The sequence below is a fragment of the Mirounga angustirostris genome, unplaced genomic scaffold, assembly GCF_029215605.1.
Source record: "Mirounga angustirostris isolate CCGP_5_RB_7025 unplaced genomic scaffold, mMirAng1.0.hap1 SCAF_9, whole genome shotgun sequence".
Taxonomy (NCBI): Eukaryota; Metazoa; Chordata; class Mammalia; order Carnivora; family Phocidae; genus Mirounga; species Mirounga angustirostris.
In genome coordinates, this window is record NW_026991717.1 from 61,029,019 (window position 1) to 61,046,356 (window position 17,338).

The window sequence follows — 17,338 nt, forward strand, 5'->3', positions numbered from 1 at the left end:
ATCAGTGGAGAAAGCACCAACTTAAATCTACATAACTACCCTTACCATTGCTTTCCTTGCTTTTCCTGGTTACCTCCCATAACTGTTCCTCCTTCCTGCTTTTCTTTCTTTTGCCGTTAGCTGAAGATGGTATTTAAGCTGGTGGCTTAGGTTACCTAGGAGAGTCACTCATTTTTCCTGGGTGTCTCTCATGTATACCTGGGATATGCATGGTAATAAGCTTCTGTTTGTAAAATAAATAAATGAATGAATGGATAATAGAGATTGGCATAGGAAAATATGCAAAAATATCACTAGTGTAAACCCAAGACAAGTGATACAGAGTTAAGCCCGTTGAGCCATTATTGAATGGCTATTACTCTCCATTCATTACATTTGTGGCCATGGTGTTCAGATGTTTCTCATCAGTGGCTACATAGACAGCTGAACCAATCAAGGGATTTCAGGAAGCTAAAAAAGCTGTTAAATTATTCATCCACTACAGCTCTGGGTGTTGGTTCAAGGTTTTGGTTTCTTAAACTGGCCAAGTATGAGATTTACCATTGACTGCGTAAAGTAAAAGGAAAAAAACCTGCTCAATTTCTTTCTGAACTAAGAACCTGGCTTCACTTCTCTCCAAACTTGCGTTTTCTGAAACTTGAGAAAAACCATTTGCCTAGCACAGCTGTTAACTTCCTACAACTGAAATGCTTTCCATTCCCTTTTAAATAAGCCCTTCTGAAGCAGAATGTAGGTCACATGTATCATCCAGACCAAAAAAGTTTGCTGAGACTACTCCTATCCTTTGCCCTGGGGTCCGGAATCTTCACATTCCAGGCAGAGCTCCCGCTGTTCCGATTTAGCTACCACATTGGGATTGGCTAGGCTGCCTGCTCTTTTCTCCACCCCTTAACTCTCCCTGGGAGAAAGCTCTTGAGCCTGAGATAAAATGTTCGCGCTGTGACCAGGCTCCTGAGTGCCCCTGGCACCATGGGTGTGCTCTAGAGCAACTTTTGTTTGCTCTGAGCCCCCTGCCCTGCCTCCCCTTTCACCATGTTTCCTCTGGCAAGATTTTAAGTACAGCAATTCAAGAAGATTTCTCCTCCTAAACTATATTATTCTGAAGTGTACTGCCTCTTGATTGCTGGAAAAGAATCTTAAAATCATTTCAAAAATAACTTTAGAACAAACTTACTAAAAGTGATGAAAGGAGCATTGAAGTTGATTAGCACTAATCTTTCACTGTGCCAAAGTGTGCAGCGTTTTTCAGAGGAAACCGGAAGAGATCTGTTGAGTGTGCCATGCCAGTGGGGAGAATTGAATGTCCCTCATCTCCCTCTTTCCCTAGGGACAGTAGTCATGAGTGCCGAGTGTGCGGGGTCACAGAAGTGGGTCTTTCTGCATATGCAAAGCACATTTCTAGCCAGTTGCACAAAGATAATGTTGATGCCCAGGAAAGAGAAGACGATGGAAAGGGAGAAGAAGAGGAAGAAGATTATTTCGACAAGGAACTCGTTCAATTAATAAAACAAAGGAAAGAACAAAGTCGGTAAGTAATGATTTTGGTTTTTAAAAAGGCTGTCTAAAATAAAATATAATAGAGAATACATTTTCCATTTCTATACTTTTTAGCCTGTAGCTTTCAGACTTACCTTCATGGCAAAGGTTAGCTTGAGGTTGCTTTCTTACGCATAAAAGGTGATTGGAATCCTTCTTTGAGCTACTATACTATCTGTATTAAAAAAAAAACAAACAACTCAGTATTGTTTCTATAAAAATTATCTGTAGGTGCTACATATCTGAAATTTTTCCTATGTTGATAACCGTGTTTAGAACTGTTTTTATTGGTTCCAATTTCTTTTGGACACCAGTGAATTGTTTTATTTGGTATCCAGAATTTCTAGTGGAAAGGTATTAGTGTAAAAGCTTCTTCTTTTAAGTATTTCTTATTATATCCATTAGGTAAAAATACTTTGCCTGATATGAATTAACATGGTGCTTCTACCAAATTTGATTCATCCTTCATTATTTAGTGCTTCAGTAAATATTTATTGAATAAATTTGTATTGTAAGTTTGACATTGTCAAGATCAATATAAGTTTTCCAGCTTATACTCTATAATTTGACACCTACATCTATAATTCAGGTATTAGGCTTTTGTATTTTTGCATTACTGAGTTGTGGTCTAAAGAGTTTAATTCATGAAGCAGAAATTTTCAGATTTCTCTTTCTTTTCGGGTAAGAGAACCGGTTAAGAGGCTGGGTAATTTTTTCAAGTCTTGGAGTATAAGGAGAAACATTACAATTCTAAAATAAAATTTTAAAGATTCTTCTTGAATACTAGTTATACTTGGTATGCATTTCATTTTTAGTTAGAGGTTTAGTGTAAAAAGGAAGTAGCTTTCACTGTACATGCTGCAAGTGTTCTGAACAAGTCCTTGAAGGAGACTTTCTTAGTCTTAAAACATCAGTAGCAGCATGGTTCTTAAACCCGTTTAGTTGCTTAGTCCTTCAAATGACATTGTTACTACTATCAGTATAGCTATAGTTTACTCTTGTTTTAAGGGCGTTGAAGTCTCTAGGAGATTAACGTTTATTTTTTTCTTACACACTTGTGCCATTATTAGCTTATCTGTATAGATGATTAAATATTGAGTCAGAAGGTAAAAGAGCTTCTCAGTAAATTAGACATTCATATCATAGTTAATATTCTTTGAATATTCTGATATGCTACTTTGGTGATTTATATATAGTCTTATTTTTTTAGGAAGTTTTTTTCTTCTTTCCTTCATGAGGTTTTTAATTTACATTGCTTTTTCTGGGCTATGGATTTGGCTGCATACTGTTGGCCCCTTGATCTAGCTAATTCAGGGTGATCTAGGAATTCTACTTTGTGACAGATTTATTGCCCGATTCTCCCATTTCTGGATCCCATTAGTGTTGCCGAGTCAGATCCAAGAATCTCCTTGGATGTCAAAAGTTGTATACTGCCTAGAAACAAAAGATAAAAACAGTTTGGTCACTGGTGTTACAAAAATCCTGCACATGTTTGTAGTAACACTTGTCACTTGGGGACTTAGGATCTCCGGTTTAGAAGTGGTTGTAATTCATAATGTAAGTAGATGTTTGAACTTTCAGGTAAATTAACTTTCAGTTCCATCTTGTTGAAAAAGGAAGAAATTCCAAATTTCCAAAATCTTAGACACATTTGAAACTTTTTTAGAGTTTTTAGAAACTGAGTTTAAGTCAGATTTAGAGGAGGGAGCCCAACAGCAAAAACTTCGTTGGGGGATTTTCAGTCTCTCAAAGCCCCAGCGGTGAAGAGTGTAGATGCTAGAGTCACACTGCCGAGGTTCACGTCTCTGCTGTACCACTCTGGCTGTCTTACTCTAGGCAAGTGACTCAGTCTCTCCAGTCCTCAGTTTCCTCATCCAAAAGGTAGGAATAAGAAGAAGATTGCTTCAGGGCTGTGAAAACTAAATGAGATAGTCTATATAAAGTGCCTCAAATGCCTGACAGTAGGTACTCAGTACGTTCTGGCTAGTATGACTCCGTGTTTCGAGCACCTGTGGCACGTTAAGCACAATGCCAGGCACACTACAGGCAGTTTGTAGAGGAAAGTGGTTTTGCACCTATTTCTGTGATGTTGACTTAGGTTTACCCACATGTCTGTGGGCTCCATGGCTAACACGAATAGTTGAAACAGCTGTAGCTTTACAAAAGCCTCCAGCTCGCGGAGCTCCTTGTAGCTTTATAAAAGCCTCCAGCTCGGGTGCCTGGGTGGCTCAGTCATTAAGCGTCTGCCTTCAGCTCAGGTCATGATCTCAGGGTCCTGGGATCGAGTCCCGCATCGGGCTCCCGGCTCGGCAGGAAGCCTGCTTCTCCCTCTCCCACTCCCCCTGCTTGTGTTCCTGCTCTCGCTATCTCTCTCTCTGTCAAATAAATAAATAAAATTAAAAAAAAAAAAAAAGCCTCCAGCTCGCGGAGCTCCTTGTAGCTTTATAAAAGCCTCCAGCTCGCGGAGCTCCTTGTAGCTAGCCCTGATTGCAGGTGCTGCTTATTCGGTGTGTGCTATTTTACTCCTGTGTGTGATCTCACTTTCTCAGCTAGGCTGTAAGCCTTTCAGGAACGGGCACTGTACATAAAAGTTCTCTCTCACCACAGTCATTGGATGTGTGCCTGATAAAAGTGTTTATTAATGCAGGTGCTGATGCAAAGTGAAATCTTAGTGTTTAAAATAGGTTAAGAAACTGGGTTTTTGAGAAAGAACCTACAACTGGAAAAATCCACAGTATTAAGAGCTGCTGAACTTAAGTTGTATTAACTATGATAGCTAGCCAAAGCTACAAAATATAATTGTGCTTTTCAAATAGGTGCATAATGTAAAAACAATAATTGGATGATAGGGACAAAAGTCCCGGAACTTGCTAAGAAAAATAGGAGCAGGAAAAGGTGGATAGTATAAATGTGTTAATTTTTAATATTTCTGAGGTGGTAGCAGAATGAAGATATTGTTTAATGTCTAAATCAATTGTGAAATATAAGTTGAGCTATATTAAAGATAGGAAAGCAGCCACTATTAGAAATAAAAATAGACTCTATTATATATTTTGAGTAACTGAGGAGATAGGTAGTGGGAAGTTTGATGCGCTCTGCCTGTGAAGCATGATAATTTCTTTACATCTCTAATGGAAAACTGCTCTTCTTCCAGACAAGATGAACCTTCCAATAGCAGCCAAGAAATAAACTCTGATGACAGGCGACCCCAATGGAGACGAGAAGACCGAATCCCTTACCAAGACAGAGAGAGCTGCAGTCAGCCAGCGTGGCATCATCGTGGACCTCCTCAGCGAGACTGGAAGTGGGAGAAAGATGGCTTTAATAATAACAGGAAAAACAACTTTGCACATTCTTTGAGGAATAACGGTGGACCAAGAGGATGTTCCGGGTGGCACAAGGGCGTTGCAGGAGGCTCCTCGACTTGGTTTCACAACCATAGCAATTCTGGAGGTGGTTGGCATTCAAAGAGTGGTGCAGTAGATTGGAATCCTAATGGTACAGGAAGGAATTCCAGTTGGCATTCTGAAGGAACAGGTGCCTTTTCCAGTTGGCATATGAACAGCAGTAACGGAAACTGGAAATCCAGTGTCCGTAGTACAAATAGTTGGAATTACAGTGGCCCCGGAGACAAATTTCAACCAGGCAGAAACAGAAATTCTAACTGTCAGATGGACGACCTGACTATGCTGTGGAACAAGAAATCTAAGCCAAACAAATACAATCAAGAGAGATACAGTTGGCAGCGGCAAGAAAGTGACCAAGTTGGTACGGCTGCCACGTATAGAGGTCCTTCTGAAGGATTTACAGGTGATAAATTTCCTTCAGAGGGCTTACTTAACTTCAATTTTGAGCAGCTGGAAAGCAAAACTACCAAGCAGACAGATCCCATAGCTTCCAAAATGGGTGGGAAGAATGGCAGTGTAGCGAGGGACAAGCTCCATCGCTGGACTCCTTACCCTTCCCAGAAGACTCTGGATTTACAATCAGGAATGAAGGAAGTCACTGGTAACAAGTCAGAAATGATAGATAAGCCTTTCTTTGACTTCAGCTTGACAACCGCAGCAACACCAGAGCCCCAGATTGATGAAACAAATAATTCCCCAACGCTGAAAACACAGAAAGAAACACATGGTGGATCTCTTACTCACAAAGCCCCTTCTGACTGCACCGCTTCTTACGAGGCGGTGAGAGATTGCCCTGTTACAGAAAAGCACGAACAAGAGCTTCACTTAAGTAAGATGCCATCCTTAAAATCCCCACTCCTTCCAATTCCAGTCACCAAGTCAGTTCCTCAAAAGCCAGATTTAAAGAATCCCTCAAAAAACACCAGAACAAATTCTTTTTTTCCTGGAGAACACTCAAATCCCTTGAACAAACCTGCTATGGAAGACAGTCATGGGTCTCATGTAACCAAATTGCGAAGTTCATGTCCTCATGTTTTAAAAGGGAATAAAAGTACATTTGGCACTCAGAGAGAACCTGATGAGAATTTCAGCGATACATTACAAAAAGCCAAAGAGGTGCTACAGTGTCATGAATCATTGCAAAATCCACTTCTTGGCACTTCTAAAAAGACCAGGAACTTTGCAAAAGCAAGTAGGAATGTAGAAGAGTCTGAAAAAGGATCTTTGAAGATAGAGTTTCAGGTACACACGTTAGAAGATGAAAGCGATGGGGAGCTCTCTGACACGGAAAAGCGAGGATCAAAAATTGGGACCCTGGGCTCTGCCACTACAGAAATGTTATCCTGCAGCACGCACCTCGCTGACGAGAAAGAGGGGGATGACCAAAACCTGAAAACATGTAGAAAACTCTCCACTAATGCATGTAATTCAACAGTTCATCAGAAAGAACCTGAGATGCAGATGACCTCTGCGGCCAGTCCACCCTCTGGCTTACTGCTAGACTTGAAAACTTCTCTAGAAGATGCACAGGTGGATGACCCTGTTAAATCTCATGTATCTTACGAAACAGAAGGTTTTGAGAGCACTAGCTTGGATGCAGAGCTTCAGAAAAACGATCTAGGTCAGTCCTCAGGCCCTCTTCTGCCTGAACTCAGTAAGCTTGGCTTTCCTGCCTCTCTCCAGAGAGATCTAACCCGGCACATTAGTTTGAAGAGCAAAACTGGAGCACACCTTCCCGAGCCAAATCTCAATAGTGCTCGCCGCATTCGCAATATTAGTGGTCATCGAAAGGGTGAGACAGAGAAGGAATCTGGGCTCAAGCCAACCCTTCGACAGATTCTAAATGCATCTCGGAGAAATGTCAACTGGGAACAAGTCATCCAGCAAGTAACCAAGAAAAAGCAAGAGCTAGGCAAAGGCTTGCCCAGGTGTGTACCTCTTTTTAGTATCCCATTTCTCTGTCTTTTAAACTTACCCTTTGACCCTGGTCAAGAGAATTCTGGTTAATTAAATGTTTGTAAGAAATGTATGTTGTAGATGTCTGGTTTAAATAGCAAAGAGTGACTGCTACCCTATAACAAATGCAGTAGAGTGTTTCCTGACAGGGAATTCAGGTTGCAAAGAAGCACGTCAGCCTCTAAAAAATGAGGCGGGGGGGCGCCTGGGTGGCTCAGATGGTTAAGCGTCTGCCTTCGGCTCAGGTCATGATCCAAGGGTCCTGGGATCGAGTCCCACATCGGGCTCCCTGCTCCTTGGGAGCCTGCTTCTCTCTCTCTCATGAATAAATAAATAAATAAAATCTTAAAAAAAAAAAAAAAGAAATGAGACGGGGACATAGAAAAAGATGATCAGAAATCCATCACTTTAGTTATAGGGGCCAGAAAGTGACAGCATGAAAAAGTGTATCTATAGATCTGTATCTATCTCTAGATCTTAATGAGCAGTACAGTTTTTAAGTGTCACTGCTCTTATTACCTTTTACTCAGAACCTATGAATAGTTACCCTTCTGTATATACTCTGGGCATTGTATTCATGATCACAAAATACTTTCTCTTAAGTCCTTGTGTGGCATTTTGGCTATTCATCTTAGGTTGAGGTGCTAAACTTCTCTGGATGGGAAAGCAGCATTCAACATAGGTTTGCTATGTGAAAATCAACCTGCTGTATTATTATTAATTGTATGGCCCTTCAGGCTTAAATTTTTATCCTTGTTGAAATAGCATATTTATTGTGCACCCTTTTCCATCCCTTGAATATTGAGATTACAGAGTTCTTGTTCTTAGCCTCATGCCTGGCACTTGTGAATGCTCAGTAAATATTTTTGGTTGGTTGGTTTGGATTTGTGTGCTGTTTAAAAATTATTTGTTGTTGGTTTGGAAAAGCTCCATACTAATAAAACTCTCAATATTCACTTCCTCAAATGTATTCTCATAACTGTGCACAAATCTCTAATTTAGTACTTGTTACATGATAGTACTTACAGATGGTTATTTACTTTGTGTCTGGAATACTTACTAGACTGTGAGCTTCTTGAGGGCAGAAACCATCTTACTTATATTTGTAATCTCATTAAGTGGTGCCCCCTCTTCCCTACCCAAGTCTGATTTATGGCTTTTTTCTTTGTTTTTTCTTAAGGTTTGGCATAGAAATGGTGCCTTTGGTTCAAAATGAACAAGAGGTCTTGGATTTGGATGGGGAGCCTGATCTGTCCAATCTAGAAGGATTCCAGTGGGAGGGTATTTCCATTTCTTCATCTCCTGGATTGGCAAGGAAGCGAAGCCTTTCTGAGAGCAGTGTGATCATGGACAGGGCTCCTTCTGTGTATAGCTTCTTCAGTGAGGAAGGTACAGGCAAAGAAAATGAGCCCCAGCAGATTTTTTCACCTAGTAACTCATTGAGGGCTGCACAGAGTCAGACAACGACCCTGGGCCTTAAGCAGGAAGTGACACCTCTCGCTGCCTCCCTGAGAACAGGTGAAAGGGCTGAAAATGTTGCTAGTCAAAGGCGACACAGTGCACAGTTGTCCACTGACCGAACGATACCTTTGATGCACTTGGCCAAAGACCTGAACAACCAGGAGAGTTCTACGCCATCTTCAGAGAACCAGAATACCCAGGAAAGTAATGGCGAAGGAAACTCTTTATCATCAAATACATCCCCAGCCCTCGGAATCTCCAGTCTGGCAGACGCAGCCACAGACAGTAGCTGCACCTCTGGTGCCGAACAAAACGACAGCCAGAGTGTGCGGAAGAAACGCAGAGCCACTGGGGTGAGTATAATTGCCCACGCTTGTTGTAGGACATTTCACGTGGTGGCTTGGCTGTTGGAAGAAGGATGTAACTGTTGTTTTTTTTTTTTTTTTTTTTTAAGATTTTATTTATTTGAGAGAGAGAATGAGACAGAGAGAGAGAGCATGAGATGGGGGAGGATGAGGGAGAAGCAGACTCCCCGCTGAGCAGGGAGCCCGATGCGGGACTCGATCCTGGGACTCCAGGATCATGACCTGAGCCGAAGGCAGTCGCTTAACCAACTGAGCCACCCAGGCACCCAGGATGTAACTGTTTAATTGCTTCTGGGTAGCTGGGGTTCTGCTGCTTCTTACTCTGAAATAGGTTTGTGAGGCTCTTACTGTCATATTCTTATCCTCTTGGTTTCTTTCGCTGAGTAATTCTCCTAAGTTAGATGTAATTGAATATGAATGTACAGTACTAGGAAAATATGAAGTCATCTCTAAAACTAGTCTCCAAGCCAGTGATTCTTTGTATCACCTTACCAAGGAGTAAGACACATCTTTAGCTGTAACTCTATCTCTTTTCACCATGCATTCTGTACTGCTACTGAAGAAAGGCACTCTAGTGTTGCATTGGTAGGGCGTGAATGCTTGTTAGACCCAGGACCGCTGGGCTCAACGCTAAGGTAGTTTTAATACTACTGGAGTGCATCTATGTGAACATAGTCTTAGAAATATTTTTAGTCTCTGTTACTCAGTGTTTTGTACCTCAGTTACCCAGCTTGGCCCTTTCAGAATACGTTCCTGCACTGACACCACTTCTCTTCTGGTATCTCTGTTGCTAATACTGCCTAGCCCTCTCAGGAACCCTTTCTGAAAAGAAAGAGTTGTTGGTAGTGATATAGTCTGGAATGTGACACTGTGAGAAAATGGGCTGTGTCCTTTATTTATTTATTTTTATTTTTAAATTTAATTTTTACTTTTTTCACCTTCCATTTTTTTATATTTGCTTTTCCCCCCCATTTTTTGATTTAAAATCAATTAATTAATATAATGTATTACTGGTTTCAGAGGTAGAGGTCAGTGATTCATCAGTCTTATATAATACCCAGTGCTCATTACATCACGTGCCCTCCTTAATGGGGCTGTGTTCATTAATACTGAGGCAATAAAGCAGAGTAGTTAAGGGCTTGGCTTGTAGACCTGGGTTCAAATTCCAGCTTTGCTCCTTTGAGTTGGACACTGTAGTGGATATTGTTGGATGAAAGTTTGTCCTGTAACAAAGCTCATATCTAGGGGCTTGTCTCAAAGACTGTTCAGCTTTTTGTTGTAAAGGTTTTGTTGTGAAGATTTCCTAGTAAAGTAGAAACTATGCCACGGTGAAATCAGGTATATGCATTACTGGCTTTGTCCATACTTCTAACTATGCCTTGCTTTACCAACGTGAAATGCTTTGCCTTAGCCCCAGTGCTTCACCACCTCTAGGATGCTAGGAAGGTACTTGACCTCAAATTCTGTTCTGGGTTTTTTTTGTTTGTTTTTTAAAGATTTTAATTTATTTAAGGGAGGGAGAGAGAGAGCGTGCATGAGCATGCACACGAGCATGCGCATGAGCAGGAGGGGCAGAGGGAGAAGGAGAGAGAATCTCAAGCAGACTCCATGCTGAGCTCGGAGCCCGATGCGGGGCTCAATCTCACGACACTTGAGATCATGACCTGAGCTGAAACCTAGAGGTGGATGCCTACCTGACTGTGCCACCCAGGCGCCCCTGTTTTATTTTTTTAATCCTATACATTCAGTTGATGTTTGAGTTCATACCTTGTGCATGAGATTCCTAGTATCCTGTTAGAGATGGCAGCAATAGTGAAGAATAATGTACAGTGGTCTTAGAATTGATTCGGTTTTTCCCTTCCTGGGTAATGGCCTTTACACATTCAATATTACTCAGTTTTCTTTCTCTTCTCAGGATGGATCTTCTCCCGAACTCCCAAGTCTTGAGAGAAAAAACAAAAGAAGGAAAATTAAAGGAAAGAAAGGTATAGTGCAAAATATTCTGACAGAAAGAAATTGTTCTTATAGCAATTCAGCCTTTTTTACAACTGGACACAGTATTGCTTGTGGTTATCAAACACTGATCCCCCATTTATTCTTATTTTTTGACATTTTTGTTGTCTTGCTTAAGGGCATAGAAAAGTTTGATTTTTCTACCATATCCAGTGCAGCTACAGAAGAAATGTTTGATGCCACATAGACCCATAAGCTAAAGTTAATATGCATCTTGGACAAATTGAGTTCAGTATAAAGTCAGAAAGTCTCATTGGTCCTTTTCAGTGATGAAGAGGAATAGGCCATTTAGTAAAGATTTTGTCTCTGTTGGTTTTTTATAGCCATTTCTCTCAATTGCCATTTCTGAGGTATCTTTGTTGCTTCTCTTACTTGAATTGAGGGAAGTTGTTAGAGTCGCTCCCTCATGATACACTTCTGTGATTCTTGCTTTCCACTGACTCTGAACCCTTTCTGGTGTAAGGGCTAGTGTGGGAAGTGATTGGATGAACCTTGGGGTGGTTGGATGTGATGGATAAGGTAAGTGTCGAGGATGACCCCAGTTTCTGGCTGAGGCATCTTTGGGGTGTTGGTATCATTTGTAGAGCTAGAAAACTCCATGAGAGGAACAAGTTGAGGGTAGAGGAAGATGAGGAGTTCCTTTTTGGATCCTTTGAGTTAAAGGATCTTAGAGATACCTCAGTAAAGATATCAAGGTAGTAGTTGGGTATGTGGATCTGGAGTTTAGGATAGAGATCTTGACTTACCGAATGGGAAAGAGACAAACATACATACACGTGGTAGGACATTTTATTTAAAGTAATTTAAATGTACTATTTTGAAGCTATATTTTCTTCAGGAAGTTTTTGTCTGACAAAGCGAACTATTTTATATTAACTAAGAGACTAGAAAAATACAGATTGGGAAGAGAGTGCAAGCCATTCACATCTGAGGCCTAATCTAAGCAAAAACCATAGGTGAAGAGGGTGGTAGATAAAGGAAAAATGGGAAATGAAATGTACAGCAGTTGCTTTGCCTGGGACAAAGATTTCACTTGGAAGGGGAGTGGTGGAAGATGGTGACGAGGTAAGATGGGACCATGTGGCGACACACTTGTACCTATGAGCTACCTCCATCTTACCAGTTCTCACTTCTCGTTTAGCTCTGACATCAGTCTTAACTTAATACATCAGTGATTTGCGAGATTTGATGAGTCTCCAGTTGCCCTTTTGGAGAGAAAATAAAGGCTTCTAGAGAACTGATGTAGTTCCACCTTCTGAGGAGCTGTATTATCAAGAATTGTCTCCCGTATTAAACTGAGTCTTATGGTTTCTCTTGGCAGAACGTTCTCAGGTTGACCAGCTGCTGAATATTTCTTTAAGGGAGGAAGAACTGAGCAAATCATTGCAGTGCATGGATAACAACCTTCTGCAAGCCCGTGCAGCCCTGCAGACAGCATATGTTGAAGTTCAGAGGCTTCTTATGCTGAAGCAGCAGGTAACAGCGGACAGAACGTTTAATGAGAACGTGTCATCTCTAAAGTTGGACTTCAAAATGCTTAACCAATTACTTTATTTTTAGATAACTATGGAGATGAGTGCACTGAGGACCCACAGAATACAGATTCTACAGGGATTACAAGGTATTCAGAGAGCATCTGATGGATTGGATCCTCTGTAGCTTGTTTATTTCTTTGTTACTTATACAGGGGAATTGAAGTAATCATGAAGAGGTCATATGTTTTCTCTCCTGTCTCCTTGCTTTCATCCTTCTGTAGAAGAGCCTGTGAGACTGTAGGCCCCGAAAATGCTTAGCAACAGGGGCAGTATGTTACAGAAAGAGCCTTGGGTTCGGAATCAAAAGACCTGGGTTCAAATCTTGGCTCTTCCATTAGTAACTCTATGACTTTGGATAAGTCACTTAAAATTTAAAAATGGAATACTAATCCCTGTTCTGCCTGTGTCCTTGTTGGTCGTATAGATTTTATGACAACATATTTCGAAGAATTATCAGGGACTTCGGAATTCTCTTGTAATCTTTAAAAATACAAATTGGCTCTGAAATGAGTGACTTTTCAGAGAACATTTTTGCATTTGTACATACGTATGTTTCCCATTCTAGAAACATATGAACCTTCTGAGCGCCCAGACCAGGTTCCTTATAGCCTTCCACGAGAGCGAAGGAACAGTAGATCTCAGACATCTGCTGATGCCACCCTGCTGCCTACTCCCTTTTTCCCAGTTGTTCTGGAGCCTCCATCTTCCCACATGTCTCCATCATCCACTGGAGTCCCTCTCCAAGTAACCACGTCTCCTACTTTCCAAGCTCACGGCAGTGTTCCTGCTCCAGACTCTTCAATTCAGATTAAACAAGAACCCATGTCTCCTGAACACGACGAGGGTGTGACTGCTGTGTCACAAGGCTCTGCTGGCAATGTGTCCAAGGAATTACTGCAAGCTAATAGTATGTAAACCTTTCTGTGGGTTAGGGGCAGACTGGCAGTGGGTTTAGGGCAGTTTTAGGTCAGTGATGAAGTCATATTTGCCCCATTAAAACTAAAATTGATGGAATTAATTTTTCTTTAAGTTTCCTTCATTTAGAGAGGATTGTTTATTTTTGAGAGAGAGATTATGTGCACTTGTGGTGGGGGAGGTGCAGAGGGAGAGAGAATCTTAAACAAGCTCCACGCCCAGTGCAGAGCCTGACACGGGGCTCGATCTCATAACTGTGAGATAAGTACTTGAGCCGCAATCAAGAGTTCTGAGCTACCCAGGCGCCCCTACGAGGATTATTTAAATATCAGTAACTTTTCCTCAATTTTCCCTAATCTAGGATTACTAAATTGACTTTGCATTAGCACCGAAAAGGTTCCATAATGAGGATTGGTGCAGAATGGTTTTATTTTTTAAAGATTTTTTATTTATTTATTTGGGAGAGAGAGAGAACATGAGAGGGGTAGGGTCAGAGGGAGAAGCAGACTCCCTGCTGAGCAGGGAGCCCGATGCGGGACTTGATCTCGGGACTCCAGGATCATGACCTGAGCCGAAGGCAGTCGCATAACCAACTGAGCCACCCAGGCGCCCCCAGAATTGTTTTTTTTGTGAGATAAGTGGAGTTGAAGTTACTCAGTCAACTTCCTAGATAAACTATATCCTCTGAATTTCTCAGCACTTAACTTTATCATTTAAAGGCAAGACAGGGGTGCCTGGGTGGCTCAGTTGGTTAAGCGACTGCCTTAGCTCAGGTCATGATCCTGGAGTCCCGGGATTGAGTCCCACGTCGGGCTCCCTGCTCAGCAGGGAGTCTGCTTCTCCCTCTGACCTTCCCCCTCTCATGTGCTCTCTCTCTCTCTCTCTCTCATTCTCGCTCTCTCAAATAAATAAAATCTTTAAAAATAAATAAATAAATAAAGGCAAGACAGGTTTAATATAAGCCTAAGAGGCAGGTGCCCATGATGAAAGGCAGAGGACACTGGGGCTGGAATCATCAGTAGGAACTTGAGTGGTTTTGAGAAATAGCCAGTTTTTACTCTCTTCATAAAGTAACACTCACCTGGTTACCATTTGAGAATAACTTCTAAGCTGTTTTAAACCTTACCCAAAGTTTGTGTAACTGTAATGGTATAAACTGGCATTGTGTGACCTAAACAAAAAAAGTCTGAAGAGGGGCGCCTCGGTGGCTCAGTCGTTGGGCGTCTGCCTTTGGCTTGGGTCATGATCCCAGAGTCCTGGGATCGAGCCCCGCATCGGGCTCCCTGCTCGGCGGGAAGCCTGCTTCTCCCTCTCCCACTCCCCCTGCTTCTGTTCCCTCTCTCACTGTCTCTCTCTGTCAAATAAATAAATAAAATCTTTAAAAAAAAAAAAGTCTGAAGAATTACCCTAGGTTTTGCTACCTGTTGCAACACTAATCTAGATATTTATCTCAAATGTATATTATCTTCCATCTTGAATTTTGTTGCTTTTCTGTGAATAGTATTCAATACTTTTTTAAAGACTGGTAAAGAAGTATTATAGTGACTTTTTAAGCTAATATTAGATTTCTTTCTCTGCAAAATAATTCGTGTTCACTGTAAAAAGATGGAAGACTGGGTGCCTGGGTGGCTCAGTCAGTAAGCATCTGCCTTTAGCTCAGGTCGTGATCCCAGGGTCCTGGGATCGAGTCCCGCATTGGGCTTCCTGCTCTGCGGGAAGCCTGCTTCTCCCTCTGCCTCTCTCTCTCTCTCATGAATAAATAAAATCTTTAAAAATGTAGATGTTATTTTGTTATATATTATTTCAGTCTTAAATTAGAAATGTGTGTTTACCCATAGACTTTATACAAAGAGAAAATCATAGTCTGTTATATAACCTGACTTTTTTCCACTTGATACATCATGATCATTTTCCTGTGTCATAAAAATAATTCATCTGAAATATTTTAATTTTACTAGTTGAATAATACTTGAGAAGTTGCATTATATGGGTATGTTAATTTATAATCTCCTTTGAATATTTGCTTTTTATCTTTTTTTTAGTATTCTGTATAACAGTACATTGTGTATGTCTTTGAGTATGTCTATGATTATTTTATCAGTTTAAATTCCTCCACATGAAATAACTAAGTCAAAGAAAATAGACATTTTTAAGTCAGCTGACTTTTTAACTACTGTTATGTAGCCAAACTGGATGATGTACCCATAATGGCATAGTGAAAACATCTAAGAAATAAAGGCAAAAGCACTTGAGCTGAGTATTTATTTATTTATTTATTTTTACTTTTTTTTTTTTTTAAAGATTTTATTTATTTATTCATGAGAGACAGAGAGAGAGAGAGAGAGAGAGAGAAGCAGAGGGAGAAGCAGGCTCCCAAGGAGCAGGGAGCCCGATGTGGGACTCGATCCCAGGACCCTGGGATCATGACCTGAGCCGAAGGCAGATGCTTAACCATCTGAGCCACCCAGGTGCCCCGAGCTGAGTAGATATTTAAATGTCTACCAAGAATAAAACATGACGTTAAATATATGGACATGTCAAACAGGAAAGAAAGAAAAAAGATGGGTAGAAACAGTCTGTGCCCATAAAGAGCTTTTGTACAGCATAAGACATGCATGTTATTTGTGAGATCAGTGCAGGGCAAAGTGTAGTAAGTGCTGTCACAGAAATTTCTGTAGGTTATGGGAAGCTGAGGGATGAGATAACCACTGTAACAGTTGTAGCTTTGTTCACATATCACTGAAAGGTCATTACTTGGTAGAGATTCGATCATTGATAAATAATGGCAGTTTGTGATGATAAACAGCAGACACAAAAGAAGATGCAATAATTTTTTTTCTTCCCAATTCAGGAGAGAACAGTGACAGTTGTCCAGTTTATCCAGTCATCACTGCAACATTGTCCTTATCAGAGGCCACAGAAAGTTTCCATGAGCCTAGCCAAGAACTGAAGTTTTCCATGGAGCAAGGAAATACCAGCAACAGAGGAAATGCCCCCTCTTCCCAACCAGCTGATCTTCATGAAGAGCTAGTCAGAGGCAACAGCGGGTCTGAGGCCTGTACCAGTTCCTTTCCAAGATTGTCGTTTGTTCCCGAAACCCCCTTAGAGAGGGACCCCCACTCTCCAGCGGACCAGCCTGAGCAGCAGGCAGAGTCTACCCTGACATCAGCTGAAACGCGGGGAAACAAGAAAAAGAAGAAACTTAGGAAGAAGAAAACGCTTCGGGCTGCTCATGTTCCCGAGAACAGTGACACTGAACAGGATGTATTTACTGCTAAACCTGTAAGGAAAGTAAAGACTGGAAAGTCAACTAAAGGGGGGAAGGTAACAACCTCCACCTGGGAAGATAGCAGAACTGGCCCGGAACAAGAGAGTGTCAGAGATGAGCCAGATAGTGACTCGTCTCTGGAAGTCCTAGAGATCCCTAACCCTCAATTGGAAGTGGTGGCCATTGATTCTTCTGAATCTGGAGAGGAGAAACCAGACAGTCCATCTAAAAAGGATATTTGGAACTCCACAGAGCAAAACTCATTAGAAACTTCTCGTTCTGGTTGTGATGAAGTTAGCTCTACCAGTGAGATTGGCACTCGTTATAAAGATGGTATCCCTGTAAGGTGAGGATGTTGTGCTGGTCTGATCAGAACAGCTTTCACCATTATTCTTTTCGTAAAAAATAGAACTTGTGGTTATGAATCAGTTTTTAAATGAATCAGATGTATAGAAAATCAGTAGAGATTATGGGTATGGAGGAATCAAACCTTGGCAATGGAGATTTTTCTGCTTTCTCATTTGTGTTGTAAATATTTACTGTACTTCTATTTCCTTTCATATAGAAATTTCAGATGGAAAAACTGATCTATCACTGCTGTGTTGCCCATTGTTTAGAACAATCTTTTGAGTCAGGAAAAATAAGTTTTATGGCCTGTCCTATTCACAGGTGCTAAAAAGACTTTTGTTATTATTTTGTAGTGTGGCAGAAACTCAGACTGTGATCTCCTCCATAAAAGGCTCAAAGAACTCTTCAGGTATTGGTTATTCAGCTTCATTTAAATTAACCACAGAAAAAAAGGCTTATAAATAGTAGAGCCAGGGTTTAAGTAAGCCTATAGAATGGGGTGAGGTGGGGTGATTGTCACCAGAAGGATTGCTT

At 41.1% G+C, this 17,338-nt stretch overlaps 1 protein-coding gene across 5 annotated transcripts in view; it reads left to right on the top strand.

Moving 5' to 3' along the window:
- ZNF106 (zinc finger protein 106) overlaps nucleotides 1-17,338 on the top strand; it is a 65,920-nt gene that overhangs the window by 29,847 nt on the left and 18,735 nt on the right. For 2 of the 5 annotated variants that reach the window (XR_010405037.1, XM_045900272.3), the window contains exons 4-12: nucleotides 1,328-1,528; nucleotides 4,691-6,871; nucleotides 8,080-8,713; nucleotides 10,641-10,710; nucleotides 12,060-12,214; nucleotides 12,299-12,359; nucleotides 12,839-13,180; nucleotides 16,040-16,802; nucleotides 17,158-17,213. Coding sequence is in view for 4 of the 5 variants with exons in the window: in XM_045900272.3 (XP_045756228.1) it covers nucleotides 1,328-1,528; nucleotides 4,691-6,871; nucleotides 8,080-8,713; nucleotides 10,641-10,710; nucleotides 12,060-12,214; nucleotides 12,299-12,359; nucleotides 12,839-13,180; nucleotides 16,040-16,802; nucleotides 17,158-17,213 (4,463 nt within the window). In the remaining variant the exon portion in view is untranslated. The remainder of the gene's footprint in view (nucleotides 1-1,327; nucleotides 1,529-4,690; nucleotides 6,872-8,079; nucleotides 8,714-10,640; nucleotides 10,711-12,059; nucleotides 12,215-12,298; nucleotides 12,360-12,838; nucleotides 13,181-16,039; nucleotides 16,803-17,157; nucleotides 17,214-17,338) is intronic. The other 3 variants (XM_045900273.3, XM_045900274.3, XM_064570592.1) reach the window with 3 other exon arrangements.